This window comes from Eublepharis macularius, chromosome 5, assembly GCF_028583425.1.
Source record: "Eublepharis macularius isolate TG4126 chromosome 5, MPM_Emac_v1.0, whole genome shotgun sequence".
Taxonomy (NCBI): domain Eukaryota; kingdom Metazoa; phylum Chordata; class Lepidosauria; order Squamata; family Eublepharidae; genus Eublepharis; species Eublepharis macularius.
In genome coordinates this window covers 165,521,496-165,544,654 of record NC_072794.1, presented here as the reverse complement: position 1 = coordinate 165,544,654, position 23,159 = coordinate 165,521,496, and the positions used below count along the sequence as shown (strand labels likewise).

Here is a 23,159-nt window from a genome sequence, read left to right as displayed (position 1 = left end):
AGCATCAGGGTAGGCCTTGGAGTTCTCCCAGAATTGCAACTGATCTAGAATGGAAACGTTTTAGGAAAGCGTTGCTGATTTTCTTTTAAATTTCCTCTTCTTCCTTAGGCCTATGTGCTTTGTGAAGCAACTGGAGGTGCCTCAGTACGGGAGCTACCGGCCGAATATGGTTCCCGCCACGCCAAGGGCCAACTTGGCCAAGGAACTGGAGAAGTACTCCAAGGTCACCTTCGATTATGCAAGTTTTGATGCTCAGGTTTTTGGCAAACGCATGCTTGCCCCAAAGATTCAGACTAGCGAAACCTCACCTAAAGCCTTTAAATGTAAGTTGGGGCTGGTTGTGGACAGTGCTTTGGAATGTCCTGAATCACATTTTGCTTCTTGTTCTTGCTGCTGTTGTATGGCGATTGCTTTGCTGGATTAGACCCACTGGCCCAGCTTCCTAGCTTGCCAGTGGGTCTAATGCCCATGAAAAGTTCCTTAGAAGAGCAACAGCTTCCCTGCCCCCTCCATGATCCTCCATGAATGTGTCTAGTCCGCTGGCACATCTTGTGGCGGGTGAATCCAATATGATAGTTATGTGCGGTGCAAAACTTTCTGCCAATCCATTTCATTGGGTGACCACAAACTCAAATATTACGGCGGCTGAACTGTACATCACATAATCAAAAAGAGTCCAGTAGCACCTTTAAGACTAACCAATTTTACTGTAGCATAAGCTTTCGAGAATCACAGTTCTCTTCGTCAGATGCTGTGGCATAAGCTTTCGAGAATCACAGTTCTCTTCGTCAGATGCATGTGATTCTCGAAAGCGTATGCTACAATAAAATTGGTTAGTCTTAAAGGTGCTACTGGACTCTTTTTGATTTTGCTACTACAGACTAACACAGCTAACTCCTCTGGATCTATGTACATCACATAAAATCTGTTTCATTTACCCCCTTTTTCATGAGTGGAAGCAATGTTCAGGCAATAGCTGGCAGGGCGAGGGATGCTTAACCTTTTCCCCTGCGAATGGTTTATCCACTACAGATCCCCCCCCCAAAAGACTGTTGCCCCCCAAAACATCTCTGTGAAGACACATATTCCCTTTGCTCGTAGTGATCCAGTGACCTTAAAACTTGCTTCCTTCTGCATAGATCCATCCCTTCCTCTGCACAAGGCTATCTTTTGTTCCGTTTCTTCGTCACAATGGAGTGTGACCCAGTGTTGGGAACTTGGTTTTTTAGAGAAAGATTCATATGTATTTCTGAATAGTATTCCCCTTGGGGGAAGAAATGGAGCTTTTTGTGGGGAGAGGTCTTTTCTGTTCCCACTACAAGATTTATTTGAAATATGCTGGGTTGTTTCCAGACATCTTACCGTTGCGCAAGACTCAAAGAATGAGGGCGTCTTCATGGCCCAATTTCTGATGTCATCGCACCATGATCCCGGTTTCGTGGTGCGATGACATCAGAAATTGCACCCTGAAGACGCCCTCGTTCCGTGAGTCGTGTGTGAGGGTAAGACGTGTGGAAACAACCCTGGTTTCCCTCCAGCTGCTTGGGGAAATATCCTGCTAAACCCTTTCTTTAAATAACGTGGAACCAAGTGGGGATGGTTGTATCATTCTCTTCCCCACCGTTGCTGGATGCCTTAGAATCTGGTTACACAAGACACTAGACGCAAGTTGAGTTAGGAGAAATCCCAACTCAATTTGCATTTAAAGTGGTGTGTGGAGGAGAATGTGCCCCAGAGTACGCATGCGTTGGCAGAGTGTGTGCGCATTGGCAGGAGAAGATTGGTCAGTCCCTGCTGTCCACCCAGTGCACTTTTGCAGGTGGAAGAGGGCCACAGGAGGCTAACTGCTCATCTTACTGCCAAAGACATACAGCTCCAGCAGTAAGATGGACAGTACTCCCTGCACACTCGTTTTCTTTCCCAAACACATGCTGGGTGAAAAACAGGGACCAACCAACCTTCTCCTGCCTCCACTTGTGTGCTCCAGGACACATTCATTTTGAAAGTAAGTGTCACACATTAAATGGGAGCTGTGGTGGTGTTTCCCCCAACTCGACTCATGCTTAGCATCTCATGCAATCAGACCCTTAGTGGCGTGCGGCAAGACAATTTTAATGGAAAAGATTGCCGTTTTCTGGGACGCTGGTGATGCACTCATTTAGTGGGCAAACCTTTCATTTTAGTATGCCAGCTCAAACATTCCTAATTCTTTCAAACAGCCCATCGCCTCTCCCCATTCGACAGCCCAGTGTCTCCCCACTCCTTTCTAGGTGCATTTCGTTAGTTCACATGGTTCTCTGTTGGCTTTTTGCTGGGCTTGTGTGTTACACACAAGCTGCCGTCAGATGTCAAGCATCAATGTTGCCTCCTCTGACTGGCGGCCACTCTCCCAGGTCTGGGGCAGAGAGAGGTCTTTCACCTCACCTCCCACTCAAGTTGTTTAACTGGAGATGCCAGAGTTTGAACCTGGGACCGTCTGCATGCAAACAAGACGTTCTGCCACTAAATCGTGGCACCTTTACAGTGTTGTTGCTTTGATCCAAAGCATTGTTTAGAGAGGGCAAGAAACCAGACATTATGTTTGGACATAAGCAGGCGCCATGGGTTGGGCCAGCCCAAGCAGAGTAGTCAGAGTCCGGTCCAAAGTCACAGCATGAGTCCAAAGCCAGGGGTAAGTCCAAAGTTCAAAAGCCAAGTCAGGAGGTCCGTAGGGAAGTTGCCAGTAAGGTCAGGTCTGGATGCAGGCAGAGACAGGGCATGGTCCGAAAGCTACAGGAGCAAGGCAAAGTTCAAGGGACTAGTCGCAGCAGTAGCAGGAATCCAACACGGTGCTTCCATGCCTGGCAGTTCCTCTAGACTGGCTTTTATAGCCAGATGTGGTTTTCAGCTGCTTGGGCTCTATCCTGACGCTACTCATCATCGCTATCCCCAAGCAGCTGGCGTCGGCCCAGGAGGCGAGCACTGTGCCGTCTCTCCTGCAGCTCCGCTCTCTGCCTTCATCTGCGGTGCTCTTTGAGTGTGGGCGAAGCTGCGGGGGTGGAAGCCCCTGGCTGGGCTTCACCTGTGGTGCTGTAAGTCCCTGGCTGAGTTTCCTCTGTGGTGTTGGAGCTGAAAGGTGCCGTGGCTCTGCCCCAGCTGCTGACTGTGGACTCTGATTAGGCTGCAGCTGTTCTTCCTGATCACCGGCTGGGCTGGCTACGTGGAGCTCCTATTCTCCTGAGGAGTTGGGACTGGCTACATGAGGCTCCTCTCCTCCTGAGAAGTCCTCACTTTCACTGAGCCCAAACTGGCCCACGGGGCCTTTTTTTCTGCAGTTCATGCCATCATGCAGTACGGGCACCTCTGTCCACAATACTGTCACCTCTTTTCGCTAGCGAGCTTTCTCTTTTAGAAAAAAACCCACTGGCCACAACTATTCAATGCTTGTAGAACTCTGTAGCTAGACAAATAGGACCCCTGGGGCCCTTTTGGGGAGGAAGAAGGAGGAAGGCTGAAGACCCTCCCTCTACTGTATTCTTGAGCCAAATCGGGCCTTGGCACACTTGGGAACTTCAGTTCTCTGATGTCACATTTGGCTGTGCAAATGTCACAGGTTCCCCTGACCTAGGGTTGTCAGCTAGCGGCTAGGACCTGGTGGGAGAAGCAGGGGACACATGAGAGGAGCTCAATGGCATGATATCATTTTGAGTCTGAACCTGGAAGTGACATCCCACTGCTCTAGGATTCAGCAGAAACTCTGTGGTTTTGCCATAGCATTTCCGCTGAATTCTAGAGTGGTGTGACATCCAGGTTTGTCCCAGAAATGTCATGCCTTCTAATATCAGTGATTTTTTTTGTGGGAGGGTGGCATTTGTGGCAGACAGGACTGGCTCCAACTCCACCTCTCCTGAGAGATAGCCAATGGGAGTGGGTGAAATGCTGGGCCAAACAGAGTTGTCTGTAGGAGGGAAGACTTTTAAGAGCTGCTGAGGGAAGGTAGCAGAGAGACAGCTGATTACAAACTTTGAAAGATTCTCTGTTCGTTTATTAGTTTAAGATCCATCCCCTCCTATGTTCCATCTTTTAAATAAAGTTTATTTATTTGTTAGCTGCAGGGAAATATCTAACACAACACACAAACTCTCTGGTCACTTTCAATGGGCTAAATGGGTGGCAGCATATAAAGAAAGTACCTCTCAGTTGCTTTTCCCTGGGCTGTAGCTGGGTAAGGGAACGTACATACAGGGAACCAACTGCCTGTCTGATGGATCCTCTGGAAGAAGAGAAAGGGGACCCTGTAAGAATTTGGGTCAGGGCCCTCTGCTGCTGTAATGAAGGCTAGGCAGGTGGCAGGTGGAGGTAGACTCCCAGCCTTTACCTGCCTTTTGTGGCAAGGAGTGTGAAAGGCTAGTGAGAGAGGTCTCACTGTCGTAATAACATTTTCCCTTTGCCTGCCTATTGAGAGACTGATGAAAAGAAAAACACCACCGCAACTATCTAACTGCTTACACTCTTTACTCTTGGTTTATATATTTCAACCCAAATCATTAGAATGTATAGCCATTTATCAGTCTCTTCCCCATATGCAGGAGACCTGGCAGCCCCTACCTTGACCTGACTTTGGCCAAATGTAATATCTAGTTCAGGTTGCATCCCAAAAGCTGTTTGCTTCAAAGCAGGGGTCATTTTGTAGAAAAAGAGCTGGAGGAACTCATTAGCATAATTCATTAGCATAACTCATTTGCATGTGCCATGCTCCTTGCCATCACCAGAAGTGGTTCATTGTCATGACTGATTTGCATATGCCACACCCCCTGACATCACCTATCCTGGCTGTTTTTAACCCAATCCTGGCCGTTCAGGGCCAAAATTGGGCCCAAAATGGCAAAAAGGGGCTGCCAATGGCTGAAAAGGGGCCCAAAATGGTCAGGATTGGGCCACTGCTGAGTGGGAGAGTGATCCACTACCCGTCAGAGGCCCGATCCGGGCCATTTCAGCCCCAATCCAGGCTGAAATGAGCCCAAAATGGCCGAGAGTCAGGTGGGTGGGGCCACCTGACATGTGACCTCTTTGGGGAACTGCCGGAACTGCGTTCCTGTGCATTCTTCCTCGAAATGAGCCCTGCTTCAAAGGAAAAGGAGTGTGGGTGGTGGCAACTTTGTCCTATGTAATTACAATTCTATAGGAATCATTCCTCAAACCTATGGCTTCTCTTTGCCATTTAACCATGAATGTCTGTGAGAGGGGGCCTTTAGACCTCGCTGGGCCTGTTTCCTATCTACCCCCCACTTCAGATTGAAATCTGAAACAATGCCCCTGGCTCTGTGTTCGAATTCAAGGGGTTTGAGTTACTTGCAAATGGTCCATTTGTGCCACCACCATGTGTCACCCGCCTGTGTTGCTCCCTTTTTGCAGCCAAACCTTTTCCAAAGGCCTCTTCCCCCGGCCACAGTCCCTCGAGCAGTTACGTGAAGAGCACTTCGTCTTCGTCCACAGGCTTCGACTACTCCCACGATGCTGAGGCTGCGCACATGGCGGCCACTGCCATCTTGAACCTCTCCACTCGCTGCTGGGAAATGCCTGAAAATCTCAGCACCAAGCAACAAGATCTCCCCAGCAAGGTCAGGATGAACTGGGTCATCTTATTTGAGACTGGGGCGGGGAGGTGACCAGCTTCGTGATTTCTATGCTCCCCAAACACAAATTACAGAACACAGCGGTGAAAATAGCCATTTCTATCTCTGTCAATCCTTTTGACTGCTATTGGAGCACTTGGGGCCGCACTAAATATGACAACAGCAGGTGTGTGTATCAGAACTGGATTGCTACCATGACAGACGATGGAAGGTTAAAATTCTGCCGTTTTTATAAGGCTGAAATTGATTTATCTCTCTCGTTACGCAGAGTGTTTAAGACAGTTTGAAATCATTGGTTGTGTGGTGTGTATGCTCCATTCATTTTTGTTTCTGGTAAACAGATTTGTGAGGTTCTTTGCATTGTTTCATAAACCAGTGAAAACTATTTGACGGGTGCTAACTGTGGGACCAAAAGGAGTCTTGTGGCACTGTAAAAAATAATTAATGTCTTGTAGCAAGTTTGGTAGGTTCTTTGCATCATAGCATAAGGTAAACAGGTTTGGCAGGTTCTTTGTATTGTTTCATAAACCAGCGAAACCCATTTGACTGGTATTAACAATGGGACAAAAAAGTAGGAGTCTTGTGGCACTGTAAAAAAAAAACAAGCATTAATTAATCTCTTGTGACATAAGATAATGTGTGTGCTCTATAAAAATCAGAGCAACTTTCAAGGCACTTTCAGATCTTATGAGGGACTTTCAAATCTCTTAAGGACTGTTGCCTGCCTCCAGCTATCCCGCAAACATCACCTCCAATAGGAATGTATGTGCTTTCACAAACAAGAGGACTTCCCTTCCATTCATTTGGTGGAGAATGCCATCAGGTCATAGCTGACATATGGCGACCCCCCCCCCACACACACACACTGGGGTTTTCAGGGCAAGCAACTAACAGGTGGTTTGCCATGGCCTGCCTCTGCAACTCTGATGTCTGATGGAGATCTCGCATCCAATTACTAACCCAGGCCAACCCTGCTTAGCTTCTGAGATCTGACAATATTGAGCTTGCCTGGGCTATCCAGGCCAGGCCAACCATTTATTTAAAGAGAGAGAAAAACTCTACCCTTTTTAATGTACAATAGGAGACTTCCACACAGAAAGTTGCTGGGTTGGAATTGCCATAGCAAGAAAGTATCTATTGGTGAAGATCAGCAAAGTGAACCAAAATCCAAAAAACTGGGCAACTATTTCTGCTAACCCAAGACAGCTTAGGAGTGCCCCCCCCTTCTCCCTACCTCTGCCTCAACTCTACATGGCAAAGCGCTTTTTAGCGGAGGGGGAGCGTGTCAAAAGCAATTTGTGACATGACTTGATTAACTGCTATTCAAAAAGGAGAAGGTACCAATTCCACTGGTTATGCACAGGCCTTTAGGAAATGCCTCAAGCACTTCTCCAGCACTAATTTTAAGGGTCCTATCCTTAAAATTGCCCTGGCTGGATAGCCCAGGTGAGCCTGATCTCATCACATCAAGGTCATCCTTGGTTAGTAACTGGATGGGAGCAGGGCTTTTTTTCAGCAGGAACACGGTGGACGGAGTTCCGGCACCTCTTGAAAATGGTCACATGGCCAGTGGCCCCGCCTCCTGATCTCCAGACAGAGGGGAGTTTAGATTGACCTCCACGCCGTGCAGCGCAGAGGGCAATCTAAACTCCTCTCTGTCTGGAAATCAGGGGGCGGGGCCACTGGCCATGTGACCATTTTTGCCAAGGGTGATTTAAATTTTAAAAAACTCCCTCCTTGTTCCAGCTGACCCAAAGTGACGTCATTGTGCGGTCCTGAGTTCCACCACTGAGGTCCACCACCTCTTTTCCCAGAAAAAAACCCCTGGATGGGAGACCTCCACCAAAGACCAGGGTTGCAGGCAATGGCAAACCACCTTGGTTAGTTTGTTGCCATGAAAACCCCACCAGGTCAGCCGTCAGCTATGACTTCAGGGCACTCTCCATCATCATCATTCTTAAAATTACTGGATATTTTGAAGGCAGAATAAAACAAATATTCCCCAGGTCATTTGCTGTTATTATAGGGTGACAGGATGTATTGGTGGAGGAAGGGGGTTCAAAACATTTTTAATATTTACTTAAGTTTCCATGCAAAGGTGGGTATCGACTTTTGGCCAAGAAAAGTATGCGACAAACAGACCTGGCCAGATACTATTATAAAATTAAAAATAAAATCATGTTTATGGAGAGCCAATTAGGAGATAAACATATTCAAGCCTCGACTAGAAGATAAAACATCTCTTAGGGGATTTTTTTAAAGGATACTTCTGCTGCATTTGTGTCTTATCCTTTCATCATTTTTTACAGTATCTCCATATGGACATATATTTTATTTATTAAAATATTTATAGCCCATTTTTCCTCCACCACCCTTGGTGATTTCAAAGCAGTTTGCAAGAGCCGGTCAACCTGGTGAACAATATAATTAAAGCAAAGCCATCCAGTTCTGCAAACAATACCATCTTTCAGTATACATTGACATTCATTATGCATTGTTTTTCGGCAGGGCTTTTTTTCTGGGGAAAGAGGTGGTGGAACTCAGTGGGTTGCCCTCGGAGAAAATGGTCACATGGCTGTTGCCCCCGCCCCCTGATCTCCAGACAGAGGGGAGTTTAGATTGCCCTCCGCGCTGTTCAGCAGCGCAAAGGTCAATCTAAACTCCCCTCTGTCTGGAGATCAGGGGGCGGGGCCACCAGCCATGTGACCATTTTCAAGAGGTTCCGGAACTCCGTTCCCCCGCATTCCAGCTGAAAAAAAGCCCTGTTTTTAAGTGGAATCTGTCTTCAGACTGCAAGAAAGCTAGAGTATTAATGAAGTCTATGATAAAATAAATAAGAACTCCCCATGCCACCAATGCCCTCTGTGAACCTTAGTTGATTCCCAGGGCTCATTTAAGCAAATAATAACCATGTTACCAACTCCAGGTTGGGAAATTCCTAGAGACTTGGGGGCAGAGCCTGGAGAGGATGAAGTTTATGGAGGGGAGGGAACTCAGCAGAGATGGGATGCCATTGAGTCCACCCCCCAAAGCTGCCATTTCAGCCCCAGGAACTGATCTCTTTAATCTGAGGTTAGCAATCCTAGTTGGAGTCCTTTTTCAAAGTATTTGGTTGGCCACTGTTTGGACTTATTCTTTCTTAGCACCAGCTCTGGGCCTTTAGGATGCTTTCCCTGAGGATGTGAGGAAGGCCTTCAGGTTAGCCTGTTTTCGCAAACAGAGAAACACAGAGGAGGAAAATATGGGAGGATCTGATGCGGTGCGCTGTCTTGGATGGTGGCCCTAGTTTGTACAGTTGGTGTCTTCCGTCCTCCAAGGTCTGTGAGCCTCCAATGGCCCTGAAGAGTCCTGCAGGCAATCACGCAAGGGTCCAGCAAATATCTATACCAAAAAGTCACTGAATCAAGTCTCCAACCACAAAGCAGGAGAGAGTACATCCCAACACTGAACTATAGCTCAGGTGGTTGCTTTTATAAGGGGCAGGATGGTAGTCTATTGCAGTGTTTATAGTACGTATCACCTTCCTTTGACTGTCTTGTCTTCTGCCTTTGCTGACTGCCTTCTGCATTATGCCATTGCAGTCCTTAAATCAGCATCCCCCAGCCTATGGCTCCCAACCCAAAAATGGGTTGCAAAGTCTGCAAACATGGGTCCTAGGCTTCTGCGTTTTTATTGATATGTGCATGCTCTGTTTTTAAAAGTGGGACCACCGAACAACTAAATTTGGATTGGTAGGTCGTTATACCGAAAAGGCTGGGAACCACTGCCTTCGACAGTTTTTATTGGCTTAGACTCTTTTTTGTTTGCATTGTCTTTCAGTTCTGTAATCCGAGTCCTACTGCATTGTTTGTTGGAGGTCTTTGAATTGAATTTTTACATTTTGAAATCCACCTTCTGTCTCGGGGAGAAAGGCACACTGTAAATGAAGTAAAAATAACTGTAACTTACCAAAGTTCAAAGCTCAACACAGACACTTACCTTAAAGACAGTAAAAGCAAGAGCAACATGCTGGTGTGTCTGCTCAGCCACCCTTTAGTAGTCAGTAAAAATAAGAAAATCTGCACAGTCCAGCATGCCACAGGGAAAATGGCCATTTCCACACGTCCTTATAAGGATGTCCCACTCAGAGAATGCTGCGCCACCTCTGCTTGCTAAACGGTTGCAGGCTGCTAGGTTTCTGGGGTTTTGGTGCCTTTTCTGGGACCGGGAAAAAGTGCGGTCCCAGAAAAGGTGCCGAAAAAACATAAAACTAACAGACTGCAACCATTTCGCAAAAGGAGACATCTGGATTCATGGGGGAAAGCCGCCAGCGTTCCGTGAGTGGGACATCCCTATAAGGATGTGGGGAAATGGCCAGAGAGCGATAAGAGTACCACATTGCTGTGCCAAGAGATCCGGTCACTCCATCATGGAAACTGAATACAGTGATGTCAGACAAGTACTCAAAGCTGTAACTTCATTCATTTCAGTCAATGGACATTGAAGTGGATGAAAATGGGACTTTGGACTTAAGCATGAACAAGCACCGCAAACGCGAGAGCGCCTTCCCCAGCAGCAGCAGCTGCAGCAGTAGCCCCAGCATCAAATCCCCGGATGTCTCCCAACGCCAAAACAGCACCAGTGCCACAAGCAGCACCATGACCTCACCCCAGTCCAGCCACACGTCCCGGCAGGATGAATGGGACGGCCCCATTGACTACACCAAACCAAATCGGCAGCGGGAAGAGGAACCAGAAGAGGTAACCTGTTATGGGGGGTGAGGAAGATGACCAGTGCAAATCTGAGGTTCGGTTTCATTTACCTAAATTATAGCAGCAGCTCATAGATCTGTCAGGAAGGCATTCCTCAAAAGGACAAGATGGCAGTACTATTAGGGTTGCTAGGTGATGCCTACCAATGAGTGAGAGGGTTGGGGGTGGGGATACGGTAGGGGGCTGGCATCATGAGAGTGATGATGTCACTTCCAGGTGAAACCGAGAAGCAATGGCAGTAGCTCTAGGAATTGCTGGAAACTCTAGTGTAAAACCATAGTGTTGCCAACAATTCCTAAAGCTACTACTGGGGTTTTCATCAGAAGATGTCATCACGCTCACAGCGCCAGCAAGTTTTTTTTAATGGATGATGGGAGCTTGGGGCAGGGGATTTCCCACCCCAGCTGGGGGCTTGAGAGCCCTTTGTATTATAGGTGTTTTGCCATCTTCTGGGCATGAAGCAAGGGTCACTGGGGGCGTGTTCATGAGAGATACCTCTGCTACTCGCAGGGCTTTTTTTCAGCCAAAACACGGTAGAATGGAGTTCTGGCACCTCTTGAAAATGTTCACATGGCCAGTGACCCCGGCCCCTGATCTCCAGACAGAGGGGAGTTTAGATCACTGTTGGAGGGCGATCTAAACTCCCCTCTGTCTGGAGATCAGGGGGCGGGGCCATTGGCCATGTGAACATTTTCTCAGAGGGCGATTTAAACTTTAAAAAACTCCCCCCCCTTGTTCCAGCTGACCTAAAGTGACATCACTGCGCAGTCCCAGAAGTGCGCACACACTTTGCGCATGCGCACGTGGTACCAGGCACACCACCTCCCACCAGGAGTTGCCCCCTGTGCTGGCAACCCACTGAGTTCCACCACCTCTTTTCCCAGAAAAAAAGCCCTGGCTACTCGAATAGCCATTTGTTGGCTGCCCTACCACATAGGGGGTGGCCTACCGGGCATCGACCAGAGCCCAGGCCTTCTCCATCATGGCTCCTGCTGTGTGGAATGGGCTCCTGAGGACATGAGGGGGGGCCCATCCTTGGAGATATTCAGGAGGCCCTGCAAGCCTTGCTTGTTTGCCAGGGCTATTGAGGAGGTGTGATTGGCAGGCATCTTTTGAGGGGAAAGGGAGGAAGAGACTTTGGGTTTTTTGTTTTATTTTGGTTATTATTGGAAATGTCTTTTTAACTATTATTGTAAGCTACCTTGAGCTTCGTGAAAAGGCAAAATAGAAATGTTTTAATAAATAAATAAACACCATTGATTTGGAATACTTCTGATCCAGCAGGGAAGCGTATCGTGTAAGTCTATAGCCCCTCGAAAGCTCAGATTTGTACTTTTGGGTTTTATTTGGACTCACCTGGCTTCTGGAGGGTCGAGTAGCAGCTGTGGCTGGGAGTGCCTGATACCGGCTTAGGGTGGATCACTCTCCACACCTTGTCAAAGAAAATAACAACCTAGCCTATGGTCTTTTCATTCATTGTTAGGTGATCAGGTACCTTGAAGGCAGAAGAATGCTCTATTCTGGCAGAAGGGTGATGGGCTAAAGATCAGTAATCTGGTGCCCATCAGGGAAACCATATAATACAGTATTCCCCCTGCCCTCCCCGGCATATGATCTCCCCCTGCCTACAAGAACTATTTTATTTATTTATTTAATTAGATTTCTAAACTGCCCTCTCCCGTAACGAGGCTCAAGGCGGTGTACAACATTCTAAAACAATTCCAGCAGCATAGTTAAATTACATAACTAGATATAGAAATAATTACCATTAAAATAGTTAAGCAAGGCAGAAACCGTTAAAATAATACAAACTGCCACTATAGATGGTATTAAAGCAACGTACATTCTCCCTCTATCAGGGAACGGACAATGGGGATGGATACGGTGGTAAGCGTTGCTGTCCTCAGCCATAAGCCCGGCAGAACAGCTCTGTCTTAACCAGGGCCCATTTTGAGGGGGAATGTGCCGGAACACAGTTCCGGCAGTTCCCTGAAGAGGTCACATGACAGGTGGCACCGCCCACCTGACTCTCAGCCATTTGGGGCCCATTTCAGCCTGAATTGGGGCCGAACCGTTCAGATCGGGCCTCTGACAGGTGGTGGATGACTCTCTCGCTCAGAAGTGGCCCAATCCTAACCATTTTGGGCCCCTTTTCGGCCATTTTCAGCCCCTTTTTGCCATTTTGGGCCCAATTTCGGCCCTGAATGGCCAGGATCGGGTCCAAAACAGCCAGGATAGGTGACGCCAGGGGGTGTGGCATATGCAAATAAGTTATGCTAATGACACACTTCTGGTGATGTCGAGGGATGTGGCATATGCTAATGAGTTATGCTAATGAGTTCCTTCAGCTCTTTTTCTACGAAATGACCCCTGGTCTTAAGGCTCCAGGGCCAAGAAGGCTCTAGCTCTAGTCGAGGACTAGTTGCTCTGATTGAGAAACTCATCAGTTCTAACAGCAGGGCAACAGCTGGGAAAGATTTTTGTTCTTTTTTTAGGGAGTGCTGTTGATTTTTGCAATTGAGTGAAGTTGTGGCATTTTTTTTTTACCAAGGGGGCATCCTCTGGTATTCTTTAGACATTTGCAGACCACCCAATTTCTTGGGACCGGAAGATCACATATTGCCAAGTGGGCCTCTTGGATTCAGTTCTCCTCTAGCTGAGAGTCCTGAGAATACATAGACTAGGGAGCCAGTGTATAGTAGGGAGCCCGGTTCAATTCCTGTTTAATAGCGACTCCTTGAAAAGGCTCCAGGGCCCAGCTGAACCCACAAGAGAGTCACCCAGACACAACTTTTGCTGCTTTCTTGCAGTCGGAGCCTGCAGTCCGATCTTTTGCTTCTTCCGAAGCAGATGACCAGGAAGCACCCGAAGAGAATTTTGAAGAGAGGAAATACCCTGGGGAGATCACCTTAACCAACTTCAAGCTTAAGTTTCTTTCCAAGGAGATCAAGAAAGAACTGCTCACGTAAGTCTGGCCGCTTAAGAGAGGAAACCAGATAGCAACCTGTTTTGGAAGAGGCAGGACATGGAGAGGGGATTTGCTCAGTGGGTGAAGAGGGGATTCTTGGAGGGGGGGATGGAATTGTGGTTCGATGATGTTTCAAACAGCAAAGGTCTTATTTAATCCAAACCCTTCCAATCGAATGCTTTAAAGAAAAACCTCACGTTTTGGCTATTCCTGATTGCGGAGAGGAAATGCCGCTCCATATGGTATCCTGTAACTGTGCTGTGATTAAGGTGGGGGTGGGGCTCCCCAGAATTTTAGGATTCCTTTAAAAAGCATAATTTGCTTCTGTTTATTTATTTTCAAACTCTGGCTAGTCTTCCCAATGCTGTGCTGAAATGGAAGGATCTTTTGCCAAATGTATCGCTTCCTTGTTTACAAAGTATCGTGCTATTTTCCTCTGCGCTATATTTTGGAAATGTTCCACTTTGTTCAAAACATCCTATAACCTGCAATATCACTCTTCCCTGAGCACTGTGTGGCTGATGGGAGTGGATAATAGGGTGGGGTCTGAGGGAGCTTTTTTGCATGCGTAAGCAACGCAAAATAGCAAATTCAGATTTCAAGATGTAGGTTTTCCACGTGGAATCTGCATGTCATCCCCCAAATTAATTGTAGCTCTTGTTAGAATATTGGCGTATGTTGAAAATGTTTCCTGATAATATTGGCTGCTTGGCGATAGAGAAATTGGAGAGTTGGATTTTTAAAATGTGGTTGGGGGAGTTGCTCCAATGTTACTAAAATGTGAAATTCCAAGTGAGATCATCAACACATGTGCTCACTCTTTCACACACACTCACACTCATACACACACACACACACTCTCACACACACACACACACACACACACACATTCTGTAATCTGCAAGCCGTTCCCAAATGGATGGGCTCAATCAGAATCTAAAACTCAACTTGAAATCCAACCTGATGTTTCAAAATCTGGAGTCTGCCTCGATGAACTCTCTCCCAACTGACTACAGGGCCCTCATCGGAGGGAATCTTGCTACAAGATTCAACGCTGAGATACAATGGAACAGTTCTCAAATGAAGGGGGCACATGTAGAAAGGCCCTTTATGAAATCCACGAGCCTGCCTCTCCCAATTTTAATTTTAACTCCTCTCACTTGTCCTCAAAAGCCACAACCCCAGCTGTCCAAATTATTTGTCCAAATTTGTCCAAATACATGCTATCCAAATTATTTGAATAACTCTGGGGTCATTGTGAGCTAGTCCTAGGAGGATCTTCGCCCATCGAGCAGATAAAATGCCTTCTTCAGCCGAGATAGATCGAGACGAGTAGCCGTGTTAGTCTGCCCATAGCAGTAGAAAAGAGCAAGAGTCCAGTAGCACCTATAAGACGTACAAAATTAGTGGTAGGGTATGAGCTTTTGTGAGTCACCGCTCATTTCTTCAGATCGTATCTGAAGGAGTTGGCAATACCCACCCTTGCTTCACCCAGCCACGATCAGGCACGGAGCAGGTGACAATGCCCGCCCTCCCCTTCACTTGGCCGGGATCAGGCGCCAAGGAGGTGGCCATGCCTGCCCTACCTGCCTTCATCCGGCCGGGATCAGCGACAGAGGAGGAGGGAATTCCCGTCTGCCCACCCTCCTCCTTCTAGACCCCGTTGTATTTTTTCCCCACAACAGGCTTTGTTACTAGTTTGTTTATAAATGAGGTGGAATTGGGAGTTTTCAGATGATATTCAATTATTCAGGATGGTGAGAATCAAAGCTGATTGCAAAGACCTCTAGGAGGGTCTCTTTACATGGGGTGAGTGGGTGGGCAAATTAAGTTCAGTTTAGGTAAGTATAATATGATGCCCATTTGAACAAAAAAAACCTTAACTTTAAATATATGCTGATACAGGGGCAGGCTGGCCATATGACCACCTGGACTTTTCCTGTGGTCCCAGGGACTCCTCCCCAGCTGGGCCAGGCCAGCCCAGTGGCAGAAGTACTGAATGCAGCCTGCCTGAGCCCCACACCAGCAAAAATGCTGCTCAGAGTTTTTGTTGATTTCCTCTTCACCTCCCTGAAGGCTCTGTTAGTTTTTACTTCCCCTTCTGGGAGGCAAAGAGGAAACAAACACATCCTCTAAGCAGCATCTTTGCTGGCTCTTTAGAGAGGGGAAATTGACAGAGTTGATCTGTCTTTGAAAACTCGGCTTCCCGGCTAACATTGCGACTCCCTTCACGTACACGTCCTCGTGTAATTCGTCTCTTGTAGTTTAGCTCCTAGTATGTTGAGGGAAAAGGGCCTAATGAAATCATTTGGAAAAACCTAATTCAGTTGCACTGGTGAAGCTAAGGGGGTTGGGACCTGGTCAAGTGCCTAGATGGGAGACCACCTGGAGCCTCCAATTCTAAGATTCCCAGAAGGTAAACAAAAGGTAATAAACGTGGAGAGTTGCCCCCGCTATTTGAGAATAAGCCTCGCAAATTTACAGATGAATGTGAAACTTCACCCCATGACATCTGGATTGCCCCTTAAGTTATAGAGGACACAGAAGCCAGCAGTGAAAAAATTCTCAAGGTGATGTATGATGATATCAAAATAAACACATTTTAAAACTCAGTAAGAAAAAGGTACTGATACTTCTGCGTTCAATGACACGAAGAGGCTGTGAACCGCTGAATGGGGACGCTGGCTTGGGAGTTATTTGGGGCTTAGTTAATTTCAAGCGTAATGTGAATTTGCCCTGACCTAGGGTTGTCTCCTGGCCTTCCCACTCAGGAGGTCCTGTGGTTGGACTAGCTCTGTGTTATTGCACTTAACCTCAGGATGAAGTGGTTGGAAGAGAAATGCACGACCCCTGAGCCATTGCCTCAAGATTGCCCTTTTCTCAATGTAACCCTTGAGAACAGGAGATTTTAATTTTGAGCACTGGTGCACAATCCCATGCATAAGAACTTGGCATTTACGCTGGATCAGACGACTGGTCCGTCTTGTTTTGCACAACGGCCAAGCAGATGCCCTCGAAAGGCCTTCAAGCAGAGCATGGAAGTCAAGGCCTCTCCTGTTGCAATCGTGTTCGTAGGTACTGCCTCTGAACATGGAGGTTCCGTTTAGTCTTCCTAGCTAGTGGCCATTGATGGACCTCTGCCCGCTGAATTCATCTAGTCCCCTTTAAAAGTCAACTCAACCAGTGGACAACACTACGTCCTCTGAATTCCACTTGTAAATTGCTCTTTAAGTAAAGAAGTGTTTCCTTTTGACACATGCAGTGGAAAGGGTCTTCTCTTTCCGTAAGGAAGCTCACCTGGTTGTTAGGGAGATCAGGGCCAGGAAGCATTGGGGGCCAGCAGGTTTGAGCACTCACCAAAACCCACAGCCCACCACAGAACTCGCAATCACCCGGAGATGCTCGACTGATCTCCCATTTCCCAAAGGAAGATGCGCCTGGGGTCAGAGCTAAGAGAATTGTGTCCTATTCAACCTCCTCCTGCTGAGAAGTGAGAGATTGCCACAAAAGGATCTCAGTGAGGAATCATGGGGACTTCTGGGGCAATCTCCCATAACCCCATAGTCCCCCATAATCTGGGGCAATCTCCCATAATTAGTACCGGCAGGATCCGAACCCCAAACTTTTTGCACATCTTTAAGACCTATCAGCACTAAAAGGAGTGCAAGAGAATCGCGCTCTATTGCCTCTCCTCCTGCATAGCCACAGTCGAAGGAGGGGAAAAAGGAGCTGCAAAAATGCGCCTGGCCCCAAGGAAGACCGTCTCAGTTGCCAAATTGGCTTCCTCAGCAGGCCTAAGGGCAGCCTGACCTTACCGAATCCAAAGAAATCTGCAGCAATGTCCAATTATGTGCGAGTCTCTAGTGGATCGAGAGGGGAGCAGCTGTGACGTGGTCCCATGTCTGCTTTGCTTCTCAGTCTCACCTTAGCTCCTCCTGCTGGCCGCCGGCTTCTTCCCATTGCTCTTTGATTTTTCTGGTCTTGACTTGATAGCTGTTTTTTTTTTAACTTGGGGGAGGGGGACTTGTGGCTCCAGGGGCAGGTAGCTTATTCTATCACACCTCATTTTTTACCCTCTCCTAAAACTCCCTCCTCCCATGTGTGACAATTGTTCCCCCCTTCCTCCCTTATTCCCTCCCTCAATTGTCCATGACATCTGACCAATAGTCTATCCAACCCAACATCCTGTTTTCCACAGTGGTCCACCAGGTTCCCTAACAGCAGAAGGAAGAACAGCAAAGATTTCCTCTGTTGTTATTCTGCCTGTATTCTTGTCTGGTCCTCTGAAACACACAGCAACGTGGCCAAGTCCATTTTATGAACTCTAGACTAGGATGGACTTTGAAACGGACACTTCCTGGGTCGTAGTATAAGGATTTAAGATTAGACAGACAGACACAGATAGAGACAGACAGGCATACTAACTGACCTTTAGAAATAATGTCAGAAGCCTGAATTTATATAATTTTATATATAAAATTACACAAACCCTTGTTTTGTGAAGTTTGTAACATTTATTGCTTTCCTCAATAAATGCTTTCAGAAGCCTGAAACTGAACCAAGCGACACATTCCATTGTGGATGAACACACAAAACTGCCATTTTCTGAGGCAGACCATGCAGCCCTCTAGCTTAGGGCTGTTTTCTCTGCCTGGCAGTGCCCTCCCCGCCAGGGAGGTGATTCCCAGTCTCTGCTGTCTGAAATCTGCAACTGGCAATGCCCAGTGATGGAACCTGGACACTCTAGTGTGCAAAAATGAAAGCAAGCTGTTGCTACTGCTGCTTGGAATTGGTCATTGTGTTTTTAAAAATCAATGGTGCCAGACAGTTTTTGCAAGTTTGGAAAACAGTCTGATAACAACATTTTACAAATTTGAAATTACAAATTTGGGAGCAGCTGGGAAATGCAAAAATGAAAAAGAGCAACTCCCTTTTGACAGATTGCAAAAGTACAGGGGGGATTAGAAACACACGTTCCTCCAATGCCGTTATTGACAAACAACATTTCTGCACTACCCTGGCAGTACCCTTTTGCCGTAACACCAGTGCTGGTCATATTCTGCCATCTTGTGCCAGTGCTGTGCGAGCCCAAATGTAGTATTTCAGTAGCCCATGTGGTAGCACACAATGCAATGCCCAACTGGCACCACCACCAAGTGGCATTTGGAAACAGAAGGGTGGTTGACTTGTGTAAACTACTATCGGGGGGCAGCTTGAAGGGGACAAAATCCAATCAGATGAGCGCGAAGTACCAAATCCCACTACAGGCCTAAAGCAGTCGATTTTGCCCATGTTTCTGGGTTAGCTCATGCCATTTATAACTTCATTCACACAAATATACCCGCATACATGCACAATGCAGCAGGTGCTGCCACCAAAGTGAGGAAGGGGGATACAACTCCGATCCTGCCCACTCATTCCCACCACAACATCTCTCATCTCTTCCCAGGCCCCATCTGTGCTTGTTAGCAGCCATGTTAGTTGAATGGAGCCTTCATATTCAGTGGCACTCTATTTCTGTTAAGATTTCTGCCTTCAAACCTGCTTGATAGAGCACAGCACTGGAAGCCATACATGTCTCACGAGAGTTCAAAAGTCCTACTGGGCATGTGCGGCAGGCAGCATATGGCCACTGCAGCTTCATAAACTCTTGTGGGGCAAGAGCAATGCCAACTCGCCTCGCCTCATTGTTGAGCGGGTTGTGCTGGGCTTACAAGTTTTCCAGAGGGATTTGGCTGACCACTCTTGAAAACAGGATGCTGGGCCAGATGGCACTAAGTAGCTTCTGAAAGCTTCACTCTGAGTTAGGGTTGCCAGCTTCCAGGTGGAGCCTGGAGATCCTTCAGAACTACAACTGATCTCCAAACTACAGAGATCAGTGCCCCTGGAGAAAACAGCTGCTTTGGAGGGTGGATTCTGTGGCACTATACCCTGATGAGGTCTCTGCCCTCCCCAAATCCTGCCCTCTCCGCCAAATCTCCAGATATTTCCTAACCCAGAGTTGGCAACCCTACCTGAGCCCCGCACATCAAACCCATTCCTGCTTCTCTGCCTATTGAAAATATTTTCTCTCTTTACAGATCCGTTTCCTTCCCAGATTCCCTACCCAATAAGTTCATATCCCTAAACTGCATTTCCCTCCCCAGGGATTAATTTCCCTCTCTGCTTTTCTTCCCACGCAGAATTCTTCCCCAAACTCGTTTTCCCCTCCAATCTTCCCTGAAAGAACAAAAATCCCCCCTTTTCTCTTTATCCAATTCCATCTCCCCATTTTTAACCCATGGCCTTGCCTAATGCAACAAACTTTTTCCGATCTCTTAGCCCCGCCTCCAGCTTAAACAAGCAGGAGGACAATGGTATGATTTTTTTTAAATGGCAGCTCCTCTCTAGTCAGCTGTAGGGTGGGCTAACCTGCCTCTGCAGTGCCCGTGACCGATGATGACACAGTAATGCAAGTATCCAGGGGACACTCCTGCATTTTCAGTAGGAGCAGGCAGGGTCCCAACTCAGTAAACTGCAGTGACACATCCCGTTGCTGGCAGCTCAGAGCCTCTGCCTTCTGTCTGCAGATAAAGAAGTAAGATAAATGCATATTTATTTTACTGGGGAGCATGCCTTTAAGATGCCTATCAGATTATTATTACTCTTGGTGGTGGGGAGTGCCCACCACCAATATGGCGACCCCACTGGGGTGTTCGTGGTAAGACGCTATCAGAGGTGGTTTGCCATTGCCTGCCTCTGCAACCCTGGTCTTCGTTGGAGGTCTCCCATCCAATTACTAACCAAGGTTGACCCTACTTATCTTCTGAGATCTGATGAGATCAGGCTCACCTGGGCTATCCAGGTCAGGGCATTATTATTATTACTATTATTATTGTTTTTATTATTACCTTTAGATGACAGTGGATTGGTTCAAGCCTAATTGCAAAACCACAGTTGAATTAAACAAACTGAACTTGGTGTGATTGTCTGAATGCAGGCCACTCCATTAACCATGGCTAGTTAGGGGTCTGTCAAACCAGGATTGGAAACCATGGCTTGAAGCTGGCTTATTAACCATAGTTAGTAATAACTATGGTTTCATGTGATGTAAAAATGAAAGCATTCTAGCTTCATCCTGGCTTGTTCTCTAGAGATGCTCCCTTGCTACAGAATTTCCTGGTCAAAGCAAAAGCAACGAAAGCTGCGTTTTTCAGGGCAAACCAGGATTTGTTTGCGATCGTGCGCGAGCCTGACAACCATGCGTATCGGGAGTGTGTGCTACCTGCAATCCTACCAATGCATGTGATTGCTATATTGACTGAAAGGAGCATGCACAAGTTTTGCATGCACAAACAACCGCGGTATGTGCTGCGTGAAACCCTGTTTTTTCAGGTTTGTGGTTCACGTGTACCGAACCTGAGGATCCACACATTGCCCCTTTCGGACCATATGGCAGCCACAAATATTGGGAGGACTCACAAGCCGTTGCTGACCTCCCAGCACACAGAATGCGATGTCTGGAAAGGGCCAAAAGATTTTCCATTCTGTCTGAACGGAGCCTGTATTGAGAACTGCAAGTGTATATTGCTTGACAAACAGTTATAAAATATATAACTAGATGCTTAATCTTGGGGAAACTATCCACCTTCATAAAAGGGGTTTGTTGATGACATAAGCAAACATGACGGTACTTCTCAAAACCCTGACAAGCTCATTAGTAATTTTTTCCCCCAGTTTTAAAGAAGAAGGATTTTCTTCTCCTTTTTTTTATATATTTTCAAAAAAAAAAACTTTTTTTACATATGCATGAATCTTACTGGGTTCTTTCTTTTACTTTTTTGCCACTCACTTTTTTCCCCCATAATTATTTTTGTTCAGTTGCCCTACCCCAGGCTGTGATGGCAGCGGACACATCACTGGGAACTATGCTTCTCACCGCAGGTTAGTTACCTTACGTACCCTACTCTTTCAGGCTCTGACAATCTCTTTAAAAAAAATCTTTTTTTTTTTAAATGGTGTGGATACTTTGGTTCTATTCCCTCTTCCCTTTTCTTTGACCTCCCTTACCTTATTTTTTTTTTTTTAGCTTATCCAAATATTCCATCTCTTCTTTTTCAGCCTTTCTGGTTGCCCTCTTGCTGACAAGAGCCTCAGAAATCTTATGGCTGCTCACTCCGCTGACCTCAAGTATGTTTGCGCTACACTCGAATCTCTGTCTCCTTTTCGCTACTGCTCTCTGGCTTCAGTCTCCTTCCTCCCCCCCCCCTTCTGCCCTTTTCCTTTTCGAAAAGCCATTTGGGAATCTGCCTGGAAGCCAACTGTAGATTCCCAACCAAGCAGAAAAAGCCGTGAAAACTAAGGCAAAAGGTGTGATACAATTCTAACCGAAATAGTTCCAAACTAACTTCAGCATATTTTATTTTCAAATGTAATAACAATACCAAGTCATATTTCCTATACTTGTGTTAAACATAAAGGCAAACTATCAATCCCAGAAAAAGACAGAGAACGGCTTAATTTTATAACGATTAACGAAAGAATCCTAAATAAACAATGTGCAAATGCTTATATATACAATATGGGATGTAAACAGGGCTGAATCCACATGTATCGGCATAGCTCTAAACTGTCGGAACGCCAGCGTCTTCCTAGCGCGATTTCTGACGTCATCGCACCACAATGCCGCTCTCGAGGCGCAATTACGTCAGAAATCGTGCCAGGAAGATGCTAGCATTCCAACAGTTTAGCACTATGCAGGTACATGTGGATTCAGCCCAGGAGTAAATTTGTTATGCTCTTATTCAAAGGATTTCAAAAAAGGGACTCTCAACAGAGTATGCACATATGCGCAAAATCGTACAGTTGATACAATCAGTCCAATAAATATCTTAGTACATTTGTCGTGTGTGCTGTGTTGCCAACAGCCAGAGTAAAGAGTGCGTAAGTAAATACAAATTCTGTGCAAATTCATCAAAGTTCCTAAGTAAATGTCCAAGTCCGCTTGTGACTGTTTACAATTCTTCTTGTAGTAACTACTTGACGGGAGAGCCAGAATGTTCTGCCCATTTTAAGTTGTTTTCATCAGAGTAGTTATAAAGACAATTGTTCTTAACAACAACTATCTCTGAGTTTTCACACCTGTCCAGGCATGTCTTGCACAAGCTCTGAGAATGTAGATTCCCAGCATAACTGTTGTTCCAAATGGGTAATCTTGGGGGGAGGAAACACGGGCTTGGAGCACCTTCATAGATTCCATTTCGCCCAGGCAGATTTTCATTGGCTGTCACGGAATCGTGCTGTCTTTCCCCACCCACTCCTACCTCCTCTGACTTATCTCTTGGTTGATCTTCAGGAGTTCCGATTACAACATTGCCAATATACTTTTTCCCTTCCATAACAAAACAGCTTTGTTTTTTGTTCGATGGCTTGATAACTGACTAGCTGTGGGCGGGCGGGGATGAAGATCGGATCCATGCTTTCAAGTTCGTTTTCATTTTCCAAAGGAGAAGAGCTCGTTTTCAAAGGAGAACATATCCTAAATAAATAATAAATAACCATTGCTTTGAGGAGTGAAACTTGCCCTGCGTCTCTCATCGAAAAGTAGTCCAATCTACATGGGATTCCCTCTCCTTGTCACATTAACGATAAATTAATGAACCCTCAAACTGTCCTTTAAATATTATGGCAAGTTGCTATCCGACTGCATCACGCTAATTGCATTCAAGCTACGTGTCATCTTTTTAGGCGGAGTTGGGTTTGAAGAAGGAAGATTTTAATGATGTTTCATTTGCAAAAGAAAAGTTTTTTTGTTTAAAACAGACTTAAAGAAAGCAAATGTGCAGC

At 46.4% G+C, this 23,159-nt stretch overlaps 1 protein-coding gene across 1 annotated transcript in view; it reads left to right on the top strand.

The window, feature by feature from the left end:
* The window catches only part of MYT1 (myelin transcription factor 1), a 124,135-nt gene that overhangs the window by 63,052 nt on the left and 37,924 nt on the right, over positions 1-23,159 (top strand). The window contains exons 11-16 of the mRNA XM_054980464.1: positions 109-323; positions 5,395-5,600; positions 10,085-10,354; positions 13,177-13,331; positions 21,195-21,257; positions 21,435-21,503. Of these exons, the coding sequence (XP_054836439.1) occupies positions 109-323; positions 5,395-5,600; positions 10,085-10,354; positions 13,177-13,331; positions 21,195-21,257; positions 21,435-21,503 (978 nt within the window). The remainder of the gene's footprint in view (positions 1-108; positions 324-5,394; positions 5,601-10,084; positions 10,355-13,176; positions 13,332-21,194; positions 21,258-21,434; positions 21,504-23,159) is intronic.